This window comes from Pelobates fuscus, chromosome 3 (assembly GCF_036172605.1).
Source record: "Pelobates fuscus isolate aPelFus1 chromosome 3, aPelFus1.pri, whole genome shotgun sequence".
In the NCBI taxonomy this organism is placed as follows: domain Eukaryota; kingdom Metazoa; phylum Chordata; class Amphibia; order Anura; family Pelobatidae; genus Pelobates; species Pelobates fuscus.
This window is the reverse complement of record NC_086319.1, coordinates 51,234,186-51,255,458: the sequence shown is the minus strand read 5'-3', so window position 1 is coordinate 51,255,458 and position 21,273 is coordinate 51,234,186. Positions and strand designations below refer to the sequence as shown.

The 21,273-nt window shown below is 42.7% G+C and overlaps 1 protein-coding gene across 1 annotated transcript; it reads left to right on the top strand.

The window, feature by feature from the left end:
* Positions 1–3,028, top strand: LOC134602293 (dual specificity tyrosine-phosphorylation-regulated kinase 2-like). Its single transcript, XM_063447041.1, has 2 exons — positions 1–81; positions 1,787–3,028. Exons 1-2 carry the CDS (start codon positions 58–60, stop codon positions 2,960–2,962), a joined length of 1,200 nt encoding a protein of 399 aa, XP_063303111.1. The 5' UTR covers positions 1–57; the 3' UTR covers positions 2,963–3,028.
* The last annotated feature ends 18,245 nt before the right edge of the window (positions 3,029–21,273 follow it).

Genomic DNA, 21,273 nt, shown 5'->3' with positions numbered 1-21,273 from the left:
CAGATACAGGCACCACCAGAATTGTCAAATGATGCTGCACATACAGGACCACCACCGATGGCTGCCAATTCCGCACATAGGGTAAGAGTCAAAAGTCAACTATAATAGGGAGTACAGGTAATTTACATATTATGTATATTTTTATCTATGAAATTGTGGCTACATATATGTATAAATGCAGTAGAGGCAGCTCTCTAATCAGGTGATTTAGATGGCCACCTAAGGCCTCGCGACCGCCTAAATCGCCTCAGGGTAGAATGATCCGTTGGGTCCTCGCTGAGTGACCGAGGCTTCCAACATCAGGAGGGGGCTCGGTGGCACCTCCGGTCTGCAGCTCCGCCGGTGTGAGCTGCAGACCATGTGATGGAGGGTCTCCTAGAGCATTGCATTGGGTTACCACCGAACTCGCGAGAACACTATCACGCGGTCTGCAGCTCACATCCAACGGAGCTGCAGATTGGAGGACAAGCCCACTGAACCACCAGGGAATAAAGAACTTTTAAGAAAAAGGTATGTAAGCCTCCACACAGCCTGTCACCCCCACCACTGTGCCCCCAACACCATACCCCATACCACTATGCTCCCCGCACCCTGCCCCCCACCACTGTAACCAACACTACTGTCACTACCACACCCTGCCCCTCACACCCTTTTTACACACTGCCCCCCTATAATGTGAACTTTCTACACACTATTTCCCCCATATGGTCACTTTTCTACACACTACCACCTATACTGTCACCTTCCTACACATTGGCCCCCCCACACTGCTCCCCCTATACTGTCACCTTCCTACACACTGTTCTACTCTTCCAGCCCACAGGTAAGAGGCCGGGAAGGGTGGGTAAGCCCAATTGAATTAAACTGCTCACCCCCCAGCACTTATCCAACACTAGATGCACTACAGACACTACATCCACTGCACAGATGCTACAAAGAAACTGCATCCACTAGACACACTGCATCCACCACACAAACACTGCATACAGTCACTGCATCCACTACATACACTGCCTCCACTATACACACACACACACAGATAATGTATTCAATACACACATTGCATGCAATACACACTACATCCACAACATAAAAACAGACACAGCATCCACAACACACACACACTCTGCATCCACTACACACACACATGCACACACACATAATACATTCACTACAGACACTGCATCCACTACACAAATAGACATTGTGTTCATTACACACACTGCACAACATAATGGATGTTGTGGTGCTTTTGGTGTGGAGGGAGAAGGGGGCAGCATTTTATCCTTGGACCCAGGCAGCACAATGTCTTGGACCGGCCCAGCATTAAGCAATATTTTACTGCTGCATTTAAAAAAAAAAATTTAGACAAAAAGAATACTGAAAGCACAGTAAACGCTTGGTGGTTATGGGGTTGTAGGTGTATGAGTCATTTTTCTGCCAATCCATATTGTATACACAGCTTATTTTTATACACAACATATAGTGCTTATCAAAATGTGTTAATACTGTTAGCATGTTTCATGATAATTGCGTTCCAGTAAAATACGTATAGAGGGCAATTACGTGAATAAAAACTCCTCACTGAGAAAACCATGGATGTATAGAATGGGATGATAGCAGGCCACAGTCTCCAATAATTTAGAGGACTGTTCTGTTATAAAATTACAGCTAATTATTTAATTTTTTTTTTCTTGCTTCAAATGTTTCGTTTTTTGCTTTGTCCTTAACTTTTTATTTAGCCTCTTCTATACTTGTGTTAATTGTGTTATGGTTTCTGTTTCAGAAATCACCATTAACACCAGAGCAGGCAGTTAATTTATACATGCACCAACTGACAGCCTTTGAACAAAGTGAAATTTTTAACTACACTGAAATATATTTTATTGGTTCCCATGCAAAAAAACACCAGGGAGTAATTGGAGGCCGAAATAATGGTGGCTATGATGATATTGAGCATTTATACATTCCAGTGCTCCATGACCATATCGCTTATAGATACGAAGTCCAGCAGGTTCTCGGCAGAGGAAGCTTTGGACAAGTCGTGAAGGCATATGATCACAAGCTTCACCATCATGTGGCAATAAAAATGATACGAAACCAAAAGCTATATCACCAACAAGCGGCACAAGAGATCCGAATCCTTCAACATCTGAGGAATCAGGATAAGGATGACACCATGAACATTATTCATATGCTTGAAAACTTTGTATTCCGCAATCATGTCTGTATTGTGTTTGAGCTTCTCGGCATGGATCTCTATGAAGTAATAAAGAAGAACAACAACCAGGGTTTGAGCTTGCCATTAGTAAAAAAAATTGCACGTTCAATTTTACAGTGCTTGAATTCACTGCACAAAAATAGAATAATTCACTGTGACCTTAAACCTGATAACATCTTACTGAAGCAACACACTAGCAGTGACGTTAAGGTTATAGACTTTGGTTCAAGCTGTTACAACTATCAGGCCCTCTCCACATACATCCAGACTCGATATTATCGTGCACCTGAAGTCATCCTAGGTGGTAACTGTGCAATGCCCATAGATATGTGGAGCTTGGGTTGCGTCCTTGCAGAAATATTGACTGGCTATCCACTTATCCTTGGGGCAGATGAAGGTGACCAACTTGTATGCATGATGGAACTATTGGGTATGCCACCAGAAAACCTACTCAATTCATCAAAAAGAGCCCGTAAATTTTTCACCTCTGTAGGACACCCCCGTTATTGCCTTCGTAGATGCCTGTCAGACGGTTTAGTGCTACTAAAAGGAAAACACTCTAGAAAGGGAAACTTCCGTGGACCTCCTGGAAGTAGAGAATTTGTGAGTGCACTCATGGGCTGTGAGGATCCCCTGTTCCTAGACTTTTTAAAGCAGTGCTTAGAATGGGATCCTGAACTGCGTATGACACCTAGTCAGGCTCTGCAACATCCATGGCTACGGAGAAACATGACAACTTAAGATCGATTTCCAAATGCTCTCCCACTGCAGCAAAAAGAAAGACCAATCTCTGACACCAAAACTAATGAACAGAGCAATCGACAGTATTTCCAAAGCTGTTTGGACATTAATATCATATTGACCCTCATGTCAATGTTAATAAAGTTTTTTTTAAATATTACAACTTTTTGTTATCAAAATGCAGATTTTGCAATGTAAAAAATTTAGGAATTAACTTTAGCGTTAGCTAGAATTAGGATTTGCAATGGTTAGGTGAGGTTAGTGTTTAACAAGGTTAAAATAGCATCAAAGTTTGATGTTGATCAGTAGACTAGGAGATTTGTTTTGTTACGAACTGCAATTCATCTGAATTGGGATGGATCGGGTGGTCGTCGAATTTCTGAACTCAAGTCAAAATGTAGCTGAATGTATTTCTGAGTCAAAATGTAGCTGAATCACGAACCAAACAAAAATGCACAATAGATGGCATCACAGCCTTCACTATTGGGAGTGGAAAGCCATAAGCGATCTCCACCCCTCCTCCCCGTACTATCCTGACAGTAATTTCCTCTATCCCACCCCTCTCACTGACCACTATTTCTTAGTCTCCTGACACTTGTCTCTATTCTTTCTACTTTTTTCTTTATCTTACTATACAATTTCTTTTCTCCATTAAGCAAACATTTGTTGGTGAGTCTCACTGCCCTCTACATAAAAAAATTGGCGGTTTAATTTACTTTTAAATGTCAAGCACACGGCCAATCCCTGATACGTCAGGGATATTTGGAATGTTCAGTTCTTCTCTTTACTGCACTGAACTGAAACTGTTAAAGGAACACTATAGTCACCTAAATTAATTTAGCTAAATAAAGCAATTTTAGTGTATAGATCATTCCCCTGCAATTTTACTGCTCAATTCGCTGTCATTTAGGAGTTAAATCACTTTGTTTCTGTTTATGCAGCCCTAGCCACACCTCCCCTGGCTATGATTGACAGAGCCTGCATGAATACAAAAACTGGTTTCACTTTCAAACAGATGTAATTTACCTTAAATAATTGTATCTCAATCTCTAAATTGAACTTTAATCACATACAGGAGGCTCTTGCAGGGCCTAGCAAGCTATTAACATAGCAGGGGATAAGAAAATCTTAATTAAACAGAACTTGCAATAAAGAAAGCCTAAATAGGGCTCTCTTTACAGGAAGTGTTTATGGAAGGCTGTGCAAGTCACATGCAGGGAGGTGTGACTAGGGTTCATAAACAAAGGGATTTAACTCCTAAATGGCAGAGGATTGAGCAGTGAGGCTGCAGGGGCATGTTCTATACACCAAAACTGCTTCATTAAAGGGACACTGTAGGCACCCAGACCACTTCTGCTCATTGGAGTGGTCTGGGTGCCAACTCCCACTACCCTTAACCCTGCAAGTGTAATTATTGCAGTTTTTCATAAACTGCAATATTTACATTGCAGGGTTAACTCCACCTCTAGTGGCTGTCTATTAGACAGCCACTAGAGGTCACTTCCTGGGTTCTAGCACAGGTTTCCTGTGATAGAGCGTCGCTGGACGTCCTCACGCTGTGTGAGGACCTCCAGCGTCGCTCAAAACCCCATAGGAAAGCATTGAAATTATTTTTCAATGCTTTCCTATGGGGAGACGTAATGCGCATGCGCGGAATTTCCGCGCATGCGCATTAGGTCTCCTCGGCCGGTGAGCGAGATCAGCCTCGCCCACCGGCCGTCGTAATCACTAGGAGGAGCGTCGCGGAGGCGGAGACAGCGGCGAGGGACATCGCCGCTGTCCCAGGTAAGTCACTGAAGGGGTTTTCACCCCTTCAGTAACCGGGGATTGGGGGGTGGGAGGGAGAGGGAGAGGGACCCTCCAGTGCCAGAAAAACGGATCGTTTTTCTGGCACTGGAGTTTCCCTTTAAGCTAAAGTTGTTCAGGTAACTATAGTGTCCCTTTAATATTATGGTTACCTGTGCATGTCAATCAGATCAGTGTATTACTACCTTCGCAACAATGATTCTTCTACACTAATTAGGTAACAAGCACTGTCAAGTCCTGATATATCTTGTCAACTATATGATTACGTGTCTACTATATAAGTTGCAAATAAAGATTTGAGAAAAAACAACCAAAAAACGCACATGTTCATGAACATGTTCATTTTGATTTGTGATTCTGAATTCCACCCAAAAAAAGAGATGATTGGTGGGACAATAGATGACAGTTACTAATTGTTGATTTTGCTTACATATCAAGTGAGAAGTGAGCAATCAAGGAGGAAAAGAAGGAGCAGTAAAAATAAAAAAATCTATAGCGATATATAATAATTATAACTTTAAAAAATTAATTTTGTTTCTCCTATTACTTACCTTCTCTCATTTGGTCTGTGAACCAAATACCAGAAAAATGCTCCTGTCAGTGTACTGCAATATATATACATAATGTTTATAGTATGTATATTTTTTCAGTTTACTAATTGGTCAATTTTCAAGCCCTATTGGTTCATCTGATTTGTTTCCCGAATCAGTTTTGCACTCATGAAATTCTTCTAAGATGAACTGATAAATGGCCAATATTTGTCCTTCCGAAGGATTTTTGTAAAAATATGGTTCAGCTGCAACAAATGTTCTCACTTTCCACTATTGTACTGATCAGTATGGTGACACAGACAGCTTCACTTTAGCAAATGGCATCTCTGTAAAACAAGCAAAAAGTCATTACAAAATTAAAGGACCACTATAGGCACCCAGACTACTTCAGCTCAATGAAGTGGTCTGGGTGCCAGGTCCCTCTAGTTTTAACCCTGCAGCTGAAAACCTAGCGGTTTCAGAGAAACTGCTATGTTTCACAGAGGGTTAATCCAGCCTCTAGTGGCTGTCTCACTGACAGTCGCTAGAGGCGCTTCCGCGATTCTCACTGTGAAAATCACAGCAAGAAGATGCTGGACGTCCATTTAGTAATGCTTTCATATGGGCTGTTTGAATGCAGGCGCGGCTCTTGCCACGCATGCGCATTCAGATCTGACGTCGGCAGGCGGTGGAGAGTTCCCCAGCACGGAGGGAGCCCGGTGCGTGATTAAGGTAAGTGGCTGAAGGGGTTTTAACCAATTCAGCCCAGCGGGAGGGGGGCCTTGAGGGTGGGGGGGACCTAATGACCCTATAGTGCCAGGAAAACTAGTTTGTTTTCCTGGCACTATAGTGCTCATTTAAGGCATGTCTCTAATCGGAACCTAAAAATTCCTCAAAACCTGGAAACGTTATAGAATTGGGGATGTTGGTTTACTGTAGAAATAGAGCAAACTATACATCTATTAAAGGGACACTATAGTCACCAGGACAACTACAGCTTATTGTATTTGTTCTGGTGAGTATAATAAGTAAACACTGTCTTTTCAGAGAATGCTTTCCTATGGGAAATCATTGTGTTTGGCTCAGATCATAATTTCTGACGATGTCAGCCAAGAAGATTGAGGCCACAGCCAGGAGCAGCAGACTGGAATAATGGTAAGATTTTACTATATGTAGGGGGACAGGGAGGGGCCGGGGGGGATAGAAGGTGTTTTTAACAATATAGGGTCAGGGATACATGTTTGTGTTTCCTTTACATTTTAAACAAACATACTAAAATTATTCCACAATAGAAATTGTATTTTACTCCTTTTATTTTGTGGACTGTAACTACTAAAATAAACAGAAATCCTAGACATTTAGTGCACTCTGCAAATTAGGACAAATACATTAAATTATTGTGAACTGATTTTCTTACACTGTACTTATCATGTAAAGATGATTATTGCCAAACCGTGAAAAATCATTTTTTTTTATAACAAATAAGAAATTATATATGTATATGTCACATCAAATGAATTTTACATATATATATATATATATATATATATATATATATATATATAGTAAAAATGAAAATCCAGCACACTCACTTGTCTACTAAACAGTTATTATAGTGCTGAACAATTTTGTTAGTTTTATTAAAAACACCTAATCTAGGCAAAAAATAATGGGGGTTTAGTTACATTATATGATCATACATTGCATAAGCCTGCCACAACGTCAATGTACCCCATCTTTGGCAGGTCCTACTCTGTCTGCTAAATGAGCTACTCACTTGGGGAAATCCTTCCATCTCGAGTTCTCTGCAGTACAATGCTTAAATAGGGTCCTGGGATGAGGCACCTGTAACAGGGAGGGGTGCAAAACCAAGGAGCTGGCTAGACTCCTAAATATATACATATATGAGAAAACAAAGGTTTGGCTGCACTCACCTAAACATGCTTAAATCACTGAGAGCACGCAAGCGTCCATATGAAAGCATTGTAAATGCTTTCCTATGCGACCGGCTGAATGCGCGCGCAGCTCTTGCCGCGCGTGCGCATTCAGCCGACGGGGCGGAACGGAGGAGGATCGGAGGCAGAGATCTCCCCGCCCAGCGCTGGAAAAAGGTAAGTTTTACCCATTTTTCCCCTTTCCAGAGCCGGGCGGGAGGGGGACCCTGAGGGTGGGGGCACCCTCAGGGCACTCTAGTGCCAGGAAAACTAGTATGTTTTCCTGGCACTAGAGTGGTCCTTTAAGAACAAAACAAGCAAATTGAAGCTGTGTCCTTAAGGGGTTAATCACACACATGCAGGCTCTAGCAAGCAATTAACAGAGCAGAAGATCAGAAATTCTAAATGAAACACACTCAGTGTAATTCACTCCACTACTCTGGTAATTATGGTGTCAATCAGCTGGTCCTCCAGAATAGTGCTCAGCTCAGAATACTTAAGAAATGATCCTAGTAAGCAAGGAGTTGTGTACAGTTTGTCTACTTAGATTGGGGGGGGGGGGGGGGGATCGTCCTAGCACCATAGCCACTGTGGCCTGCTGTAGTGGTTTGAGTGTTTCTTAAATAGTAATTAGACAGAAGATGGTGCTGCTTCTTAATTATAGTAATATAACAGTAGGGGGCACTGCTTCACTTAATAAAAATATTAACAGAAACCAGCACTCTTTTACCAAAACATCAAGTTAAAGTAGTTCTTTCTACTAGTGTTCCTTTAATATTAACATAACAGGAGGGGGCGCAGGTTCACTTAAGTTAATACTAGTGTAAGAAGAACATTTAAAAACGCTTTGCTTAGACATGTTTGATATTTGACAAGTATGCAATACTTATAGAGAGGTTACACAATGAAATTGCAGGGACAAGGCACTTTTTTGAAATAAAATATAAGACGTTTTCAGACTAGGTATAAGCGAGAGAGGCAATGTGGTAGGGACTCATTTAGAAATAGGAAACTCTCAGGTGTCCCCAGAAGCTGGCTATGGAATATGCTCATAAGGGCAAGTTCTAGGATGCAGAGGAGGCACAGCATATATTTGATTATGATTACATGGAATATTATTCCCCGTGTGTGGGATGTAGAGTGCCGAGAGGCAGTGATGAAGGTGTCTATTTGGTAAGAACATTAGGGGTGTAATAGGTGTCAATATAAATTAACAAGAACAATGGGGTACTGTGCCTCAATCTTAAATGCCCATTACCTAAGGGGCCGCAGGGGGTGATAATAAAGTGACACCGAATATCTTTCAATTGCGGCAATAACCGTCTACGTTTCAGAGTAAAATTATCATCAGAACCATGCTTAAAAGAAAAAAGAACAACATAATTGCAGGTATGTTAATGCCGCCCATTGTCCCCCGATGTAGTCAGGTGTTGGGAGCCTCCGGCTCTTGGGAAGAAGGGGGTGACGTTGGCAGGATTCAAGGTTTAATCCCAATGTATACACTTCCGCGTGATTTTTCAAGCTACAGTGAATAGCAGCTGAAAACATTCCCTTTACCCACACACAAGTTAAAATACAAATGTGATCTAAATGATACAAAAAAGAGCGCTAAAAAACATGCATGTGCAGTTTTCTTACCCTTATTAAAACTATATATTAGGGATGTATACAGAACACATATAAAGGAAAAATAACATACATATAGTGTAGATGGAAATGTACATAAAACCTAAAAATAGGTGATAATAGAGTACGCTCACATGGGTCAGAGCCTGAAAGGTCTGGCTCAGTAAACAGCGCCTACATGCCTTTATGGTAGCATATCACCTTTAATCGAATGGATTCCCAGACGTAAACATAGAAAAAATGAAGCCTCCAATAGTATAGAAAAATAGATACAAGGTGTAATAAACCACAACTGTTTTAAAAAAGGGGGGCAGCTACATACGTATCACAAGCGTCTGAAACTGAGTGGAAGCTCAAAAGTCAAAAAAGTATGTGCGCTCACAGTAAATATAGTATGAAATGTATAATAAATTTATTGAGTGATAACTCATATAAAATCACTATATAAAAATAAGTACATATAAATAAATCAATCAAGACAGACAATAATAGAAAAATAAAAATAAAAATAGAACCTGAACCCACTGTTTACAACAATGCACAAATGAACTCTATATAATATAGATACATCATATGCAAAGTCTAAAAAGTATCAACCGGCTGCCTAATAGATGATACAAAAGTAAAAAAGCAAAATGAGTACAATATGTACAAAAATGTGCACCAGAATAAAGTATAAAGATAACTAAACAAGTATAAACAAATGTAGTAAAACAATCAGATATGTAATATAAAAAAATAAATAGATTAAATACCTGCCTCGGTGTGGGCCCCCCACCGAGGTATATATCATGAGAATCCGTACTGCAAAAAAGGCAAAGTTAAATAAAAATTAAATGAGGAAAATTGTAGAAAACTTGCAGAGAGTTCAAAATAGCAGACCTCCGTTAGATGGCAATGAAAAGCGCCGTGGTCGGAATCTTCGAAAAAGACCGCGGTGTAGATATAACGGACCACCCACAAAAAACTGGTCGGTAAACTCAAAATAATTATGTGTTAACATAAAATCCGTAAATCTAATGATATATTCGGCCTGCTTGGCTGCTCCCCTACATCTTGTTCTACTTTAATCTACGGGGGGAGAGTACATCAAGGGAGGAGAAAGAAGAAGAAGAGAGGGGGGAAAAAGGATTATCCCTTTTCTGACATTTAACATATGTGAATTCCTATAAACCTATCTCCCTCTTCTCTCTTCCAATCCACCCTCGTAACTCCTTTTCCTTTCTTTTACTCAATACATTGTCTATATCAATAATAACCATCTTTCAGTTTCATCAACAACTCAGAGGGATAAAAACAAATATACAATTCAATCCCCCCCAAAATCTTATCTCCAAATATGTGCAAGAACTCTTTCCTTCTCTTCTACTATATCTCTATTAATATCTCTCTCGTGTCCTCACTCCATATTTTATTTTTATCCCTACTACATGTTGAGTGCCTCATGTTTATATAAAGAAAAATAAGAGAGGAAGAGAAGGGGAAAATAATAATAATAATAATAATAATAATAATAATAATTTCCTCTTAAAAAACAAAAATATTGTTTTATACTTATATATGAAAAATCGCCTCTCTCTTCTACTATATTTATACACATTTGTATCTATGATCTTACTTCTTAATAAGTGCTTGATTCTTATCTCTCCTACGTAATCAGAGCTAAATATTCATATAAAATATTTTTCTATATTTCAAATTCTCTATTTACTCTTTCTTGTCTATATTACCTAGTTTCTATACTAAGTTTAAATTCTATCCATATTCTATTCAAACCTTATATGGGGGGGGGGCGGAGCCAAGCGATCAAGCAGCCCAGACGTGCCCAAAGCGAGCTCCCACGTCTGGGGCCGGAAAACGGGGTACTACACCCAGCCACAAGCACCCACAAGCTGCAGACCGCAATAACGGTGACCGGGAGGGGCTGCCGATTCGAAGGGTACCTCTCTCGAACCCCGGTACACTCGTCCGGACACGCCGAGGTTTGCAGCCTACCTAATACTCAGCCACGGAGAGACGGCCGCTCTCCGGGCGACGCACCGCAGACTGGGACCCCAGTGACATCATCCCCCCCCCCAGGACCGGCGGGGTCATCCCGGTCCGCAAATAAGCAGCTTCACTCACCCTGCTAACGGGAGCTGCGGACAGAGTGAGACCGCGAAAAAACTTGCACTTAAAATGGCGGACGCACCCTTTCCACGAGGCAAGCAAACCGGGTGTGCAGCGGTGGACCTCATGATACAGCACCTCAATGAGTTCTTTGCCAAGCTATGGCAGAAATTGGAGGTATGTACACACGCACCGGAGGGGTGTGCAGTCCCTGACCAAGCACTTCAGCCACACACGCTCAGCACATCCAGGCAGCGAGCTAGTGAGATCCCTCACCCACAGCAGCCCCCACACAGGCAGAAGCACAGACTTCACAAACCCAGTTTTGCCGCAGAACAACCCCCAAGTGGCAGTGGCACTTGCCGCAAGCCGCGGAGTCCACCTACCAAGCTCCAAGCCCAGTTGGCGGAGAGAGTCCCAATATGGCGACAGATCAAGCAGCACTCCTCACTCACAGCGACAACGAAGAAACCACCAAGAAGTACCTACACAAAGTCACAAATGAAACCTGTACCAAAGAAAGAGAGCCCGTGGGCTACCACAGAACCGACTGGAACAGTCAGCAGTGTCCCAGCCAGGCTCAAAGTCCTACCTCAAGGCCCACAGCTTTACCCACAACAACAGGGGCGAGGTACTGACACACACCGACGGACCGCCCGACGACTCACTCACTTACCAGAAGCCTCCATCATAGGCCGTCTACAACGCCTTCCCAGGCCGAAGACCGCATGGAGTCAGACTCCAAGACACCGACCACTCCGCCGGAGGCTTGCCCGCCGCTGGCGGCGGCAGAACATCCGAGCCCCACATGGCGCCCGACGAAGGGACGACCCGGTCTCTCTGAGCAACCGAGTCGGTGGACCACAGGTGAAGGCCTTCATAATGACCTGGGGCCGGCCGATGGCCGACGCCAACTCGCACCAAGCCGTACCCCGGTGGCTCGTACTGAACGACGGTGCCGACCTCCCCACCCTGCCCAGCAGTGGTATTGGCTGAACAGGCCCCACTAACTGGCTGCCCCACCATCACCACTTTATCCCCCCATGGACTCTCCTTGCTGGACTCTCACTTATGCATATGCCTCCCAGGTTGCCTACTCGTATGACTTTATGTTATTATTTTACCTTAAGCTCTGATACTACTGCAAAGTCTGACGATAAAGCAACAAATGTTAAAGCGACAAATGTTAATGCGACGAATGTTTAAGCGACACATATTAAAGTGACACATATTAAAGCGACACATATTAAAGCGACACATTAAAGCGACGCATGTTACAGCGGCACTTGTTAAAGCGACAAATGTTAAAGCGAAAAATGTTAAAGTGACAAATGTTAGAGCGACAAATGTTAGAGCGACAAATGTTAGAGCGACAAATGCTAGAGCGACTAATGTTAGAGCGACAAATTCAACACGCATATTACACTTCAGCTACTGAACCTAAACGACTGAAATGCTCACTATTACTGACTAGCCAGGACCCAGCCTGATTCTACTAATATTATATTCTGTTTTGCTTACCGGTCGTAGTTAAATCATACACATATAAAAAAGAGGTACGAATACTAAGGAAATGTTAGCTACCATTGTTATTGAACCCTAAACTGTAATCCAAATGCACATTTCCCTCTTTCTATTCTGTATCCCAATTACTATACCTCAATAAAAATACAGATTGACAAAAAAAACAAAAAAAAAACCTTATATGTGCTTTTTAATTGATGTCTATATTTCTTATCTCCTTTATTTGTTCCCCTTCTTGTGTAATCAGTATCTTATTGTCAGGGTACCTGTTGTCTCTACCTCTGTGGAGGTGAGACACTTGGACGTTCTTCCTCGCAAAAGGGTTGAATCACTCGTTCCTCGCGGTTCCCTCGGTCATTTACACGCCGTCCGCGAGGGATCCACTTCCTTTTATGACGCGGCGTTCAGTAGCCGACGTCATGACGACAACCCAACCCGATCTGTCAATCAAGCCCCAAGCACGAATGAGGATTCGTCGGGGGCGTGCTTACCTGTTTGGAACCAGGGTATAAAATAGGGCTTTCTACATTTGTTCATTGCCCTGTCGTGGTTCTAGCTTGTCTAGTCACTCGGTGCTCTTGTATTCTGTTAGTTTCTTTGGTTTTGACCTGGCTTGTCTGCTCTACCTTGTTTACCTCTATTACCCTTTGACTCGGCTTGTCTCTCGCTTACCTGCTCTCTCGTTCCCTCGACCTCGGCTTGTCTCTAGACCATTCTTTACTTACTACTTACGTTAGTCCGGCCATTCTAAGGTCCGGTATACGTACCCTGTACCTGTTTGTACTCTGCGTGTTGGATCCCTGTCCCGATCCTGACATTACGACAGGGCCAATGGATCCTGCAGGTACAAACACTCAGGTTGGTCCTTCCGATTCTAGATTTGATGCCATGGATCACAGAATGGACCAGATGGCTCTAGCGCTGCAAGCTTTATTATCTCGATCTAGTAATCCACCTGAAGAGATGCGAGCCACGTCCATCTCCTCTGTAAGTTCAGGTCTAGAAGTAGCCACTGTAGGTGCTTCTTCCCGTATTACACCTCCTGTACGTTATGGTGGTTCTCCGGAGAAGTGCCGTGGTTTCTTAAACCAAATTGGTATTCATTTTGAATTACAACCTCGCTCTTACCCTACAGATAGGGCAAAGGTTGGATTCATTATCACACTCCTCATTGATAAGGCTCTGCGATGGGCCAATCCTCTGTGGGAGAATGATAACCCGTTAGTCTATAATTATAATGCCTTTGTCGCTGCTTTTAGAAGAACTTTTGACCCTCCAGGTAGAAAGGTCAATGCAGCTAGATTACTATTGCGCCTTAGACAAGATAACCAAACCCTTGTGGATTATGCACTAGAGTTCAGGTCTTTGGCGGCAGAAGTTAAGTGGAATGAACAGGCCTATATAGACGTATTTGTAAACGGATTATCTGATGTAATTCTAGACGAGGTGGCTACTAGAGAGCTTCCTGAAAATTTGGAGGATTTAATTTCTTTTATTTCTCGTATTGACGAACGTTTAAGAGAGAGACAGAACACTCGAGATAATATTCGTAGACCTTCCTTTAAACTAGCTCCTTTATTTCAAAGTCCTCAAACCACTATCCCAGTTTTTTCTGAACCTATGCAGATAGGCAATACTCGCCTCTCAGAAGAAGAGAGACAGTACAGGAGAAAGGAGGGGTTGTGTATGTATTGTGGAGTAAGAGGGCACCTTCGCCTAAATTGTCCTAATCGTCCGGGAAACGCTCGCACCTAAGTTTCTCTAGAGGACAGGCCTTGGGTGTTTCTATTTTGTCCTCTATACACAATTATAAAGATCACAGGCTTCTGCTACCTGTTTCTTTAGCATGGGAGAAGGGAGTAATAAAGACTATGGCATTGATAGACTCCGGAGCTGCTGAGAGCTTTATTGACCAAGTTTTTGTTTCTAAACACTCTATCCCATCTCAGCTAAGAGACACCCCCTTGGTCGTTGAGGCCATAGATGGTAGACCATTATCTGAACCTGTGATTTCTCATGAGACTATACCTGTTATTTTGACTGTTGGTATCTTACACGAGGAGGGTATATCCCTTATGCTTATCTCGTCCCCTTCTGTTCCTATAGTTCTGGGGTATCCATGGTTAAAGAAACATAACCCTATTATTGATTGGGAGCTAGGGGAGATAACTTCATGGGGTCAGGGTTGCCAGGACAGGTGTTTACAGAAAGTCTCACCACTTTGCGTAGGTAATACACCGGTTAACTCCACCCAGTCTACAGACTTACAAATACCGTCTCGGTATATAGATTTAAAGGCAGTCTTTGACAAGAAGAATGCTGATACTTTACCTCCACACAGGTCCTTTGATTGCAAGATTAATCTCCTACCTGGTACTATGCCTCCGAGGGGCAATGTATATCCTTTATCCACTAAGGAGAACTTAGTCTTAGAGGAGTATATCCGTGAGAATCTAGACAAGGGATTCATTAGGAGATCATCCTCGCCTGCCGGGGCCGTTTTTTTTTTTGTGAATAAGAAGGATGGCACGTTAAGGCCTTGCATTGATTACCGAGGTTTGAATAAAATAACTATCAGAAATGCATACCCAATCCCTTTGATTACTGAGCTCTTTGATCGTTTAAAGGGTTCCAAGATTTTCACCAAGTTAGATCTCAGAGGGGCGTATAACTTGGTGAGAATTCAGCAGGGAGACGAGTGGAAAACAGCGTTCAATACTCGATATGGGCACTATGAGTACACGGTAATGCCTTTTGGGCTCTGTAATGCACCGGCAGTATTTCAGGATCTGATCAATGAAGTTCTTAGGGAATTTCAACAGGATTGTGTTATTGTATATTTGGATGATATACTAATACACTCTATAGAAATTGAGACCCACCACAGACAAGTCAGAAGGGTATTGCGCAAACTCCTACAACATGGGTTGTACTGCAAATTGGAGAAATGTAGTTTTGACCAATCTCAGATAAACTTTCTTGGTTACGTGATTTCTGGGGAAGGCTTTAAAATGGATCCAGATAAACTCCAATCTATTTTAGATTGGCCATTACCCAGGGGTCTCAAGGCCATTCAGAGGTTTATTGGATTCTCCAATTATTATAGGCGCTTCATTAAAGGATACTCTTCCATCATTGCTCCTATTACCAATATGACCAGACAGGGGGCTGACACTAAGACTTGGTCTACTGAAGCTCTCGTTGCCTTCAAGACACTTAAGGAACTTTTTGCTTCTGCACCAATTTTAGTTCACCCCGATACAACTTTACCTTTCCTACTCGAGGTAGACGCCTCAGAGACAGGTATAGGTGCCATCTTGTCTCAAAGGTTAGGCGTGGATAAACCATTACATCCATGTGTTTTTTTTTTCCAAGAAACTATCTGGGACTGAAAGCAGATATGATATTGGTGACAGGGAACTACTAGCTGTTATCATGGCTTTAAAGGAGTGGAGACATTTATTGGAGGGGACCTTGCATCCTGTTACTATTCTGATGGATCACAAGAACTTGTCTTATATTGGGGAGGCCAAGCGCTTATCCGCCAGACAAGCTCGTTGGTCCTTGTTCCTCACCCATTTCAATTACGTGCTCACTTATAGACCTGGTTCTAAGAACTCTAAGGCCGATGCTTTGTCTCGCCAACATGAACCTTCTACTATATCTGAGACGGTTTTGTCTTCTATAGTTCCCAAGTGCAATATTATCGCCAACACTAGCCTCAGGATTCATTCTCCGTTGCTTGCCGAGATTATGAAGCTACAACATCTGGCTCCTAGACAGAGTCCTGAGTCACGGTATTTTGTTCCTGCTGAACTCCAACTAGAACTGCTACAATGCTTTCACAATAGTAAGGTGGCTGGGCATCCTGGCATTCGTAAGACATGCTCCTTAATAGCCAAAGATTTCTGGTGGCCCTCCTTACGTAAAGATATTAGGGATTTCGTCGAAGCATGTGAGGTCTGTATGAAGACTAAACGACCTCAGACGCTTCCATGTGGGCTTTTGCATCCCTTGGAAATTCCCGAGAAACCTTGGACCTGTTTAGCTATGGACTTCATTGTCGATTTACCTGTTTCTAAAAAACAGACTGTGATTCTCACGGTGGTTGACAAGTTTACTAAGATGGCTCATTTCGTGCCCTTACCTAAACTTCCATCTTCTCCTGAATTGGCTGAGATATTCGCTAAAGAGATATTTCGTTTACATGGGATACCTTCCGAAATTGTTTCTGATAGAGGTTCCCAATTTGTTTCCCGTTTTTGGAAGTCATTCTGCTCTCAAATGGGTATCAAATTGAATTTCTCTTCTGCCTATCATCCCCAGTCTAACGGAGCTGCTGAACGCACTAATCAAAAGATCGAACAATATTTGCGTTGTTTCGTTTCCGAACACCAGGACGATTGGGTTGGTCTGATTCCTTGGGCAGAGTTCGCACACAACAATCTCGTTTGTGATTCTACTCGTTCTAGACCCTTTTTCATGAATTATGGCTTTCATCCCTCCATTCTTCCCTCGGTTTCTCCTTCCCAAGGAGTACCGTCGGTTGATGTTCATGTTGCCAATTTGAGGAAGTTGTGGGATCAGACTCGACAAATTCTTCTGCATAATTCCATGTTGTTCAAGAAACACGCTGATAAACATAGAAGGGCGGCTCCAGTCTTTGTTCCAGGGGACAGGGTATGGTTGAGTACCAAAAACATTCGCTTGAAGGTTCCTTCTATGAAATTCGCTCCTCGTTACATTGGACCTTACAAGGTCCTGACTCGAATTAACCCAGTTGCGTATCGTCTGGCTCTTCCATCTGCCTTACGCATTCCTAACTCCTTTCATGTTTCCTTGTTAAAACCCCTAATATGTAACAAGTTTTCCTCCACTGCATCCTCTCCTCGCTCTGTTCAGGTTGAGGGACAAGAGGAGTATGAAATCAATTCCATCATCGATTCTCGTATCTCCCGGGGGAAGTTACAATATCTGGTTGATTGGAAGGGATATGGTCCTGAGGAGAGGTCTTGGATACCTCAGGAGGATGTGCATGCGCCTCGCCTCCGCAGGGCTTTTCACTCCCGTTTTCCATCTCGTCCCGGTTCCTTCCGCCCGGTGGGCGTTTCTGAGGGGGGGGGGTACTGTCAGGGTACCTGTTGTCTCTACCTCTGTGGAGGTGAGACACTTGGACGTTCTTCCTCGCAAAAGGGTTGAATCACTCGTTCCTCGCGGTTCCCTCGGTCGTTTACACGCCGGCCGCGAGGGATCCACTTCCTTTTATGACGCGGCATTCAGTAGCCGACGTCATGACGACAACCCAACCCGATCTGTCAATCAAGCCCCAAGCACGAATGAGGATTCGTCGGGGGCGTGATTACCTGTTTGGAACCAGGGTATAAAATAGGGCTTTCTACATTTGTTCATTGCCCTGTCGTGGTTCTAGCTTGTCTAGTCACTCAGTGCTCTTGTATTCTGTTAGTTTCTTTGGTTTTGACCCGGCTTGTCTGTTCTACCTTGTTTACCTCTATTACCCTTTGACTCGGCTTGTCTCTCGCTTACCTGCTCTCTCGTTCCCTCGACCTCGGCTTGTCTCTAGACCATTCTTTACTTACTACTTACGTTAGTCCGGCCATTCTAAGGTCCGGTATACGTACCCTGTACCTGTTTGTACTCTGCGTGTTGGATCCCTGTCCCGATCCTGACACTTATTTATTAAACTCCACTTCTAGCTGTATAAGATCCCACTTATCTGTGTTATATAACCACGTAGATTTAATTGAAATCATCTATTATATTTCCTAGTGCCAAATTATTTCCCTTTATATCCCTCTAATTTCCTACCACCTTGAAAGGTCATAAAAAAAGAAAAAGAAAAAAGAAAAAAATAATTCATATTTATTTTTCCTTCCTTTACATCTAAATGGTGTAGCTTTCTATGTCTTATCTCCCTCTGCTCCTTCCAGTCTTCCCTCATTCTCCCTCCCCTCAACTATATGTCCCTTGTTTTAACCAATTCAATATTTCTTCCAATGAGTCAAAATATTCCATCTTCCCCTCATTCATTACTATAAGCCTGGTTGGGAATCCCCATCTGTATTTTAAGTTATTTTTCCTGAGAATAGCAATTGCTGGCAGGAACTGTTTTCTTATTTCCCTTATCTGGAAGGACAAATCTGGAAATATATTTATATCTTTGAATTTCCCATCTTTCACTGTCCTTTGTCTTGCGCTTCGTAGGATTTTTTCTTTAAAAAGATATGAGTGGCAGCATATCAATATGTCACTTGGGACCTCTTTTGGTATGTTTCTAGTTTTAGCCGTTCTGTGACATCTTTTGAAGAAATGTACTTTCTCATCCAGGGTGAGTCCCGTCTCCTTAATGAGCTCTATTAGAAATTATTCAATTTTGTCTCGTTCTATATCCTCTGGAATATTTTGTATTCTTAAATTGTTACGTTTGCTTCTATCCTCCATTTCAGCAAACCTTGCTTCCAATTCTTGTATCTTTTATTATTGTTTTTCGATTGTCTCCTTCTGTGTCCCAGTTATGAATTCCACATTTTCATTTTTTTCCTCATTTATTTTGACTTTGTCCAATATTTAGCAGGTCTTTTCTGAGTTCTGCATAATTACCCTGTACTTCTCTTTAATCTGTTCCATTAGTAACTCAAAGCATGCTTTCAGGTATTCCGGGGTTACTGTTTGCTGTTCCGTAATCCATTCATTCTCTAGATTTTCTTGCATGTCTTCTTTTCCTTTTATTAAAATACCTTTATTTGGGGTTTATTTGGATAATTCCCCCCATATTTGATAATACCCCCGTTTATAGATAATACTCCCTCATTATATATAATATCACCCATTATAGATAATACCCCCCATTAATAATAATACTCGTTCATTACAGATAATAACCCCCATTATAGATAATAACACCCAATGATAGATAATAACTCCCTATTGTCGATAATACCCCCAATTATAGATAATGCCCCCATTATATATAATTTGACCCAACAAAGATACTGCACCCCCATTATCGATAATAATCCCACTCATTATAGATACTACCCCAATTATCGATAATAAGTCCTATTATAGAAAATACCCCTATTTTTAGGTTGTATGTACATTACCATCTACAATATATGTAGGATTCCAGGTTTCCCTGTCAGTACCGAAGTTGGGCCATTGTTTCAGTCTGCCAGTCCCAGTGCCCCTAGGAAGGCAGCCGAGGTAAGTGTGTGGGTGGTTCCATTGTGGGTTACTACCAGATAATACCTAGGGGCCCCAATCTGTAGGCCATGGTCGGGCTCTCAATCAAGAAGTGATAGTCCCCAGGGATTTGTGCCAGAGGAGTGTAGCCCTAGTGAGGGCTTTGAAAGTCACAGGTGTAAAAAGGATAAGCAGTATTCTTTGATAGTGGGAGGTGTATAAAGGATATAGAAACTTTGAAAGCCAGAGATGTTTTGCCTCTGAATGCCATCATGATTTGGATTTTGTCGTGAGATGACATGCATGTAGCGGTACTTACCCTCTCCAGGGGCCGGCCGGGGTCCTCTGTTCTCGCCGCTCGCGGTCCTGCTTTTGCACGAGCCGCACGCGGCTCATCCGGCGGCGATACCAGAAAGGTGGGCAGTGACTGCAAGAAGCGGTCACGTGTCCCGCCTGACTCTAAGAGTGCGACGCGTGTCTCGGGCGCGCTCTTAAAGAGACAGTGGGAGCCGAAATATGAAACGGTCTCCCATTGGCCCCTGTCATGCCACATTCCCCATACACTCACGTTTTGGGGGCGTGGATATGACAGGGGCCAATCACATTGAATACTAGGGTATTTATACTCACCTTTTCCCTTAGTACCTTGCCCTATCGTGGTTTCTTGTTCAGTTCCCTTTAGTGCTTGTATCGTTCAGTTGTGGTTTTTTGGTGCTAGACCTTGGCTTTGTTCCTGACTCCGTTTTCTCTTTATCCTTGCTTGTCTTGTTCGCCGATTTGCTCTCCTGTGTACCAGTCCTTGGCTTGTTCTAGTTTACGCTGTCTCTCTGTCCCCTTGACCTCAGCTCATTCTGGACTTTGTCTTTTCTTGTCCTCGTCTAGTCCGGCCATTCTAAGGTCCGGTAAGACGTATCTTGTTTTCTTGCCTCTAGACTATCTGGACTATTCTTGCGTGTTGGGGTATATTACCGTGACATTACGATAGGGCCATGGACCCCGCAGGTTTAGGACAACAGACGGTCACTCATGAGGCTAGATTTGAAAGCCAGGTGATCGTAACACTAAAGCAGACACTCTGTCCAGACAGTTCGAAACTGCTGACAAACAAGAAATTGATGTTACCCCTGTCATTCCCCCGAACAGAATAATAGCTACTACTGTTCTATCTATTTCTTCTTCCCTCTTGCAAGCTATACAGGCTAAACAAAGCATGGCACCTAGAGAGAGACCTGCTGATAAACTGTTCGTTGATGTACCGGAGAGACGGGAGATTATGTCATTGTATCATGACACAAAAACTGCTGGACACCCTGGTATTTCTAAAACATTATCTGCAGTTTCTAGATATTTGTGGTGGGCTTCCTTACGCAAGGACGTCACCGATTACGTACATGCTTGTACTACTTGTGCCAGTATGAAGTCCTCCCACAGAGTTCCTTGTGGGTTGTTGCATCCGTTGCCCATACCCGAGAGGCCTTGGTCCAATCTATCCATGGATTTTATTGTTAATTGCCCCCTTCGAATGGTAAAACAGTCATCCTGATGATAGTGGATCGTTTTTCTAAGATGGCTCATTTTGTGT

What these genes read in the sequence shown, in the direction of transcription:
- LOC134602293 (XM_063447041.1), top strand. Translation starts at nt 58, where the DNA reads ATGGCTGCCAATTCCGCACATAGG. An exon ending in CTGCCAATTCCGCACATAGG is followed by an intron (nt 82 to 1,786) that starts GTAAGAGTCAAA and finishes TTTCTGTTTCAG; the next exon opens with AAATCACCATTAACACCAGA.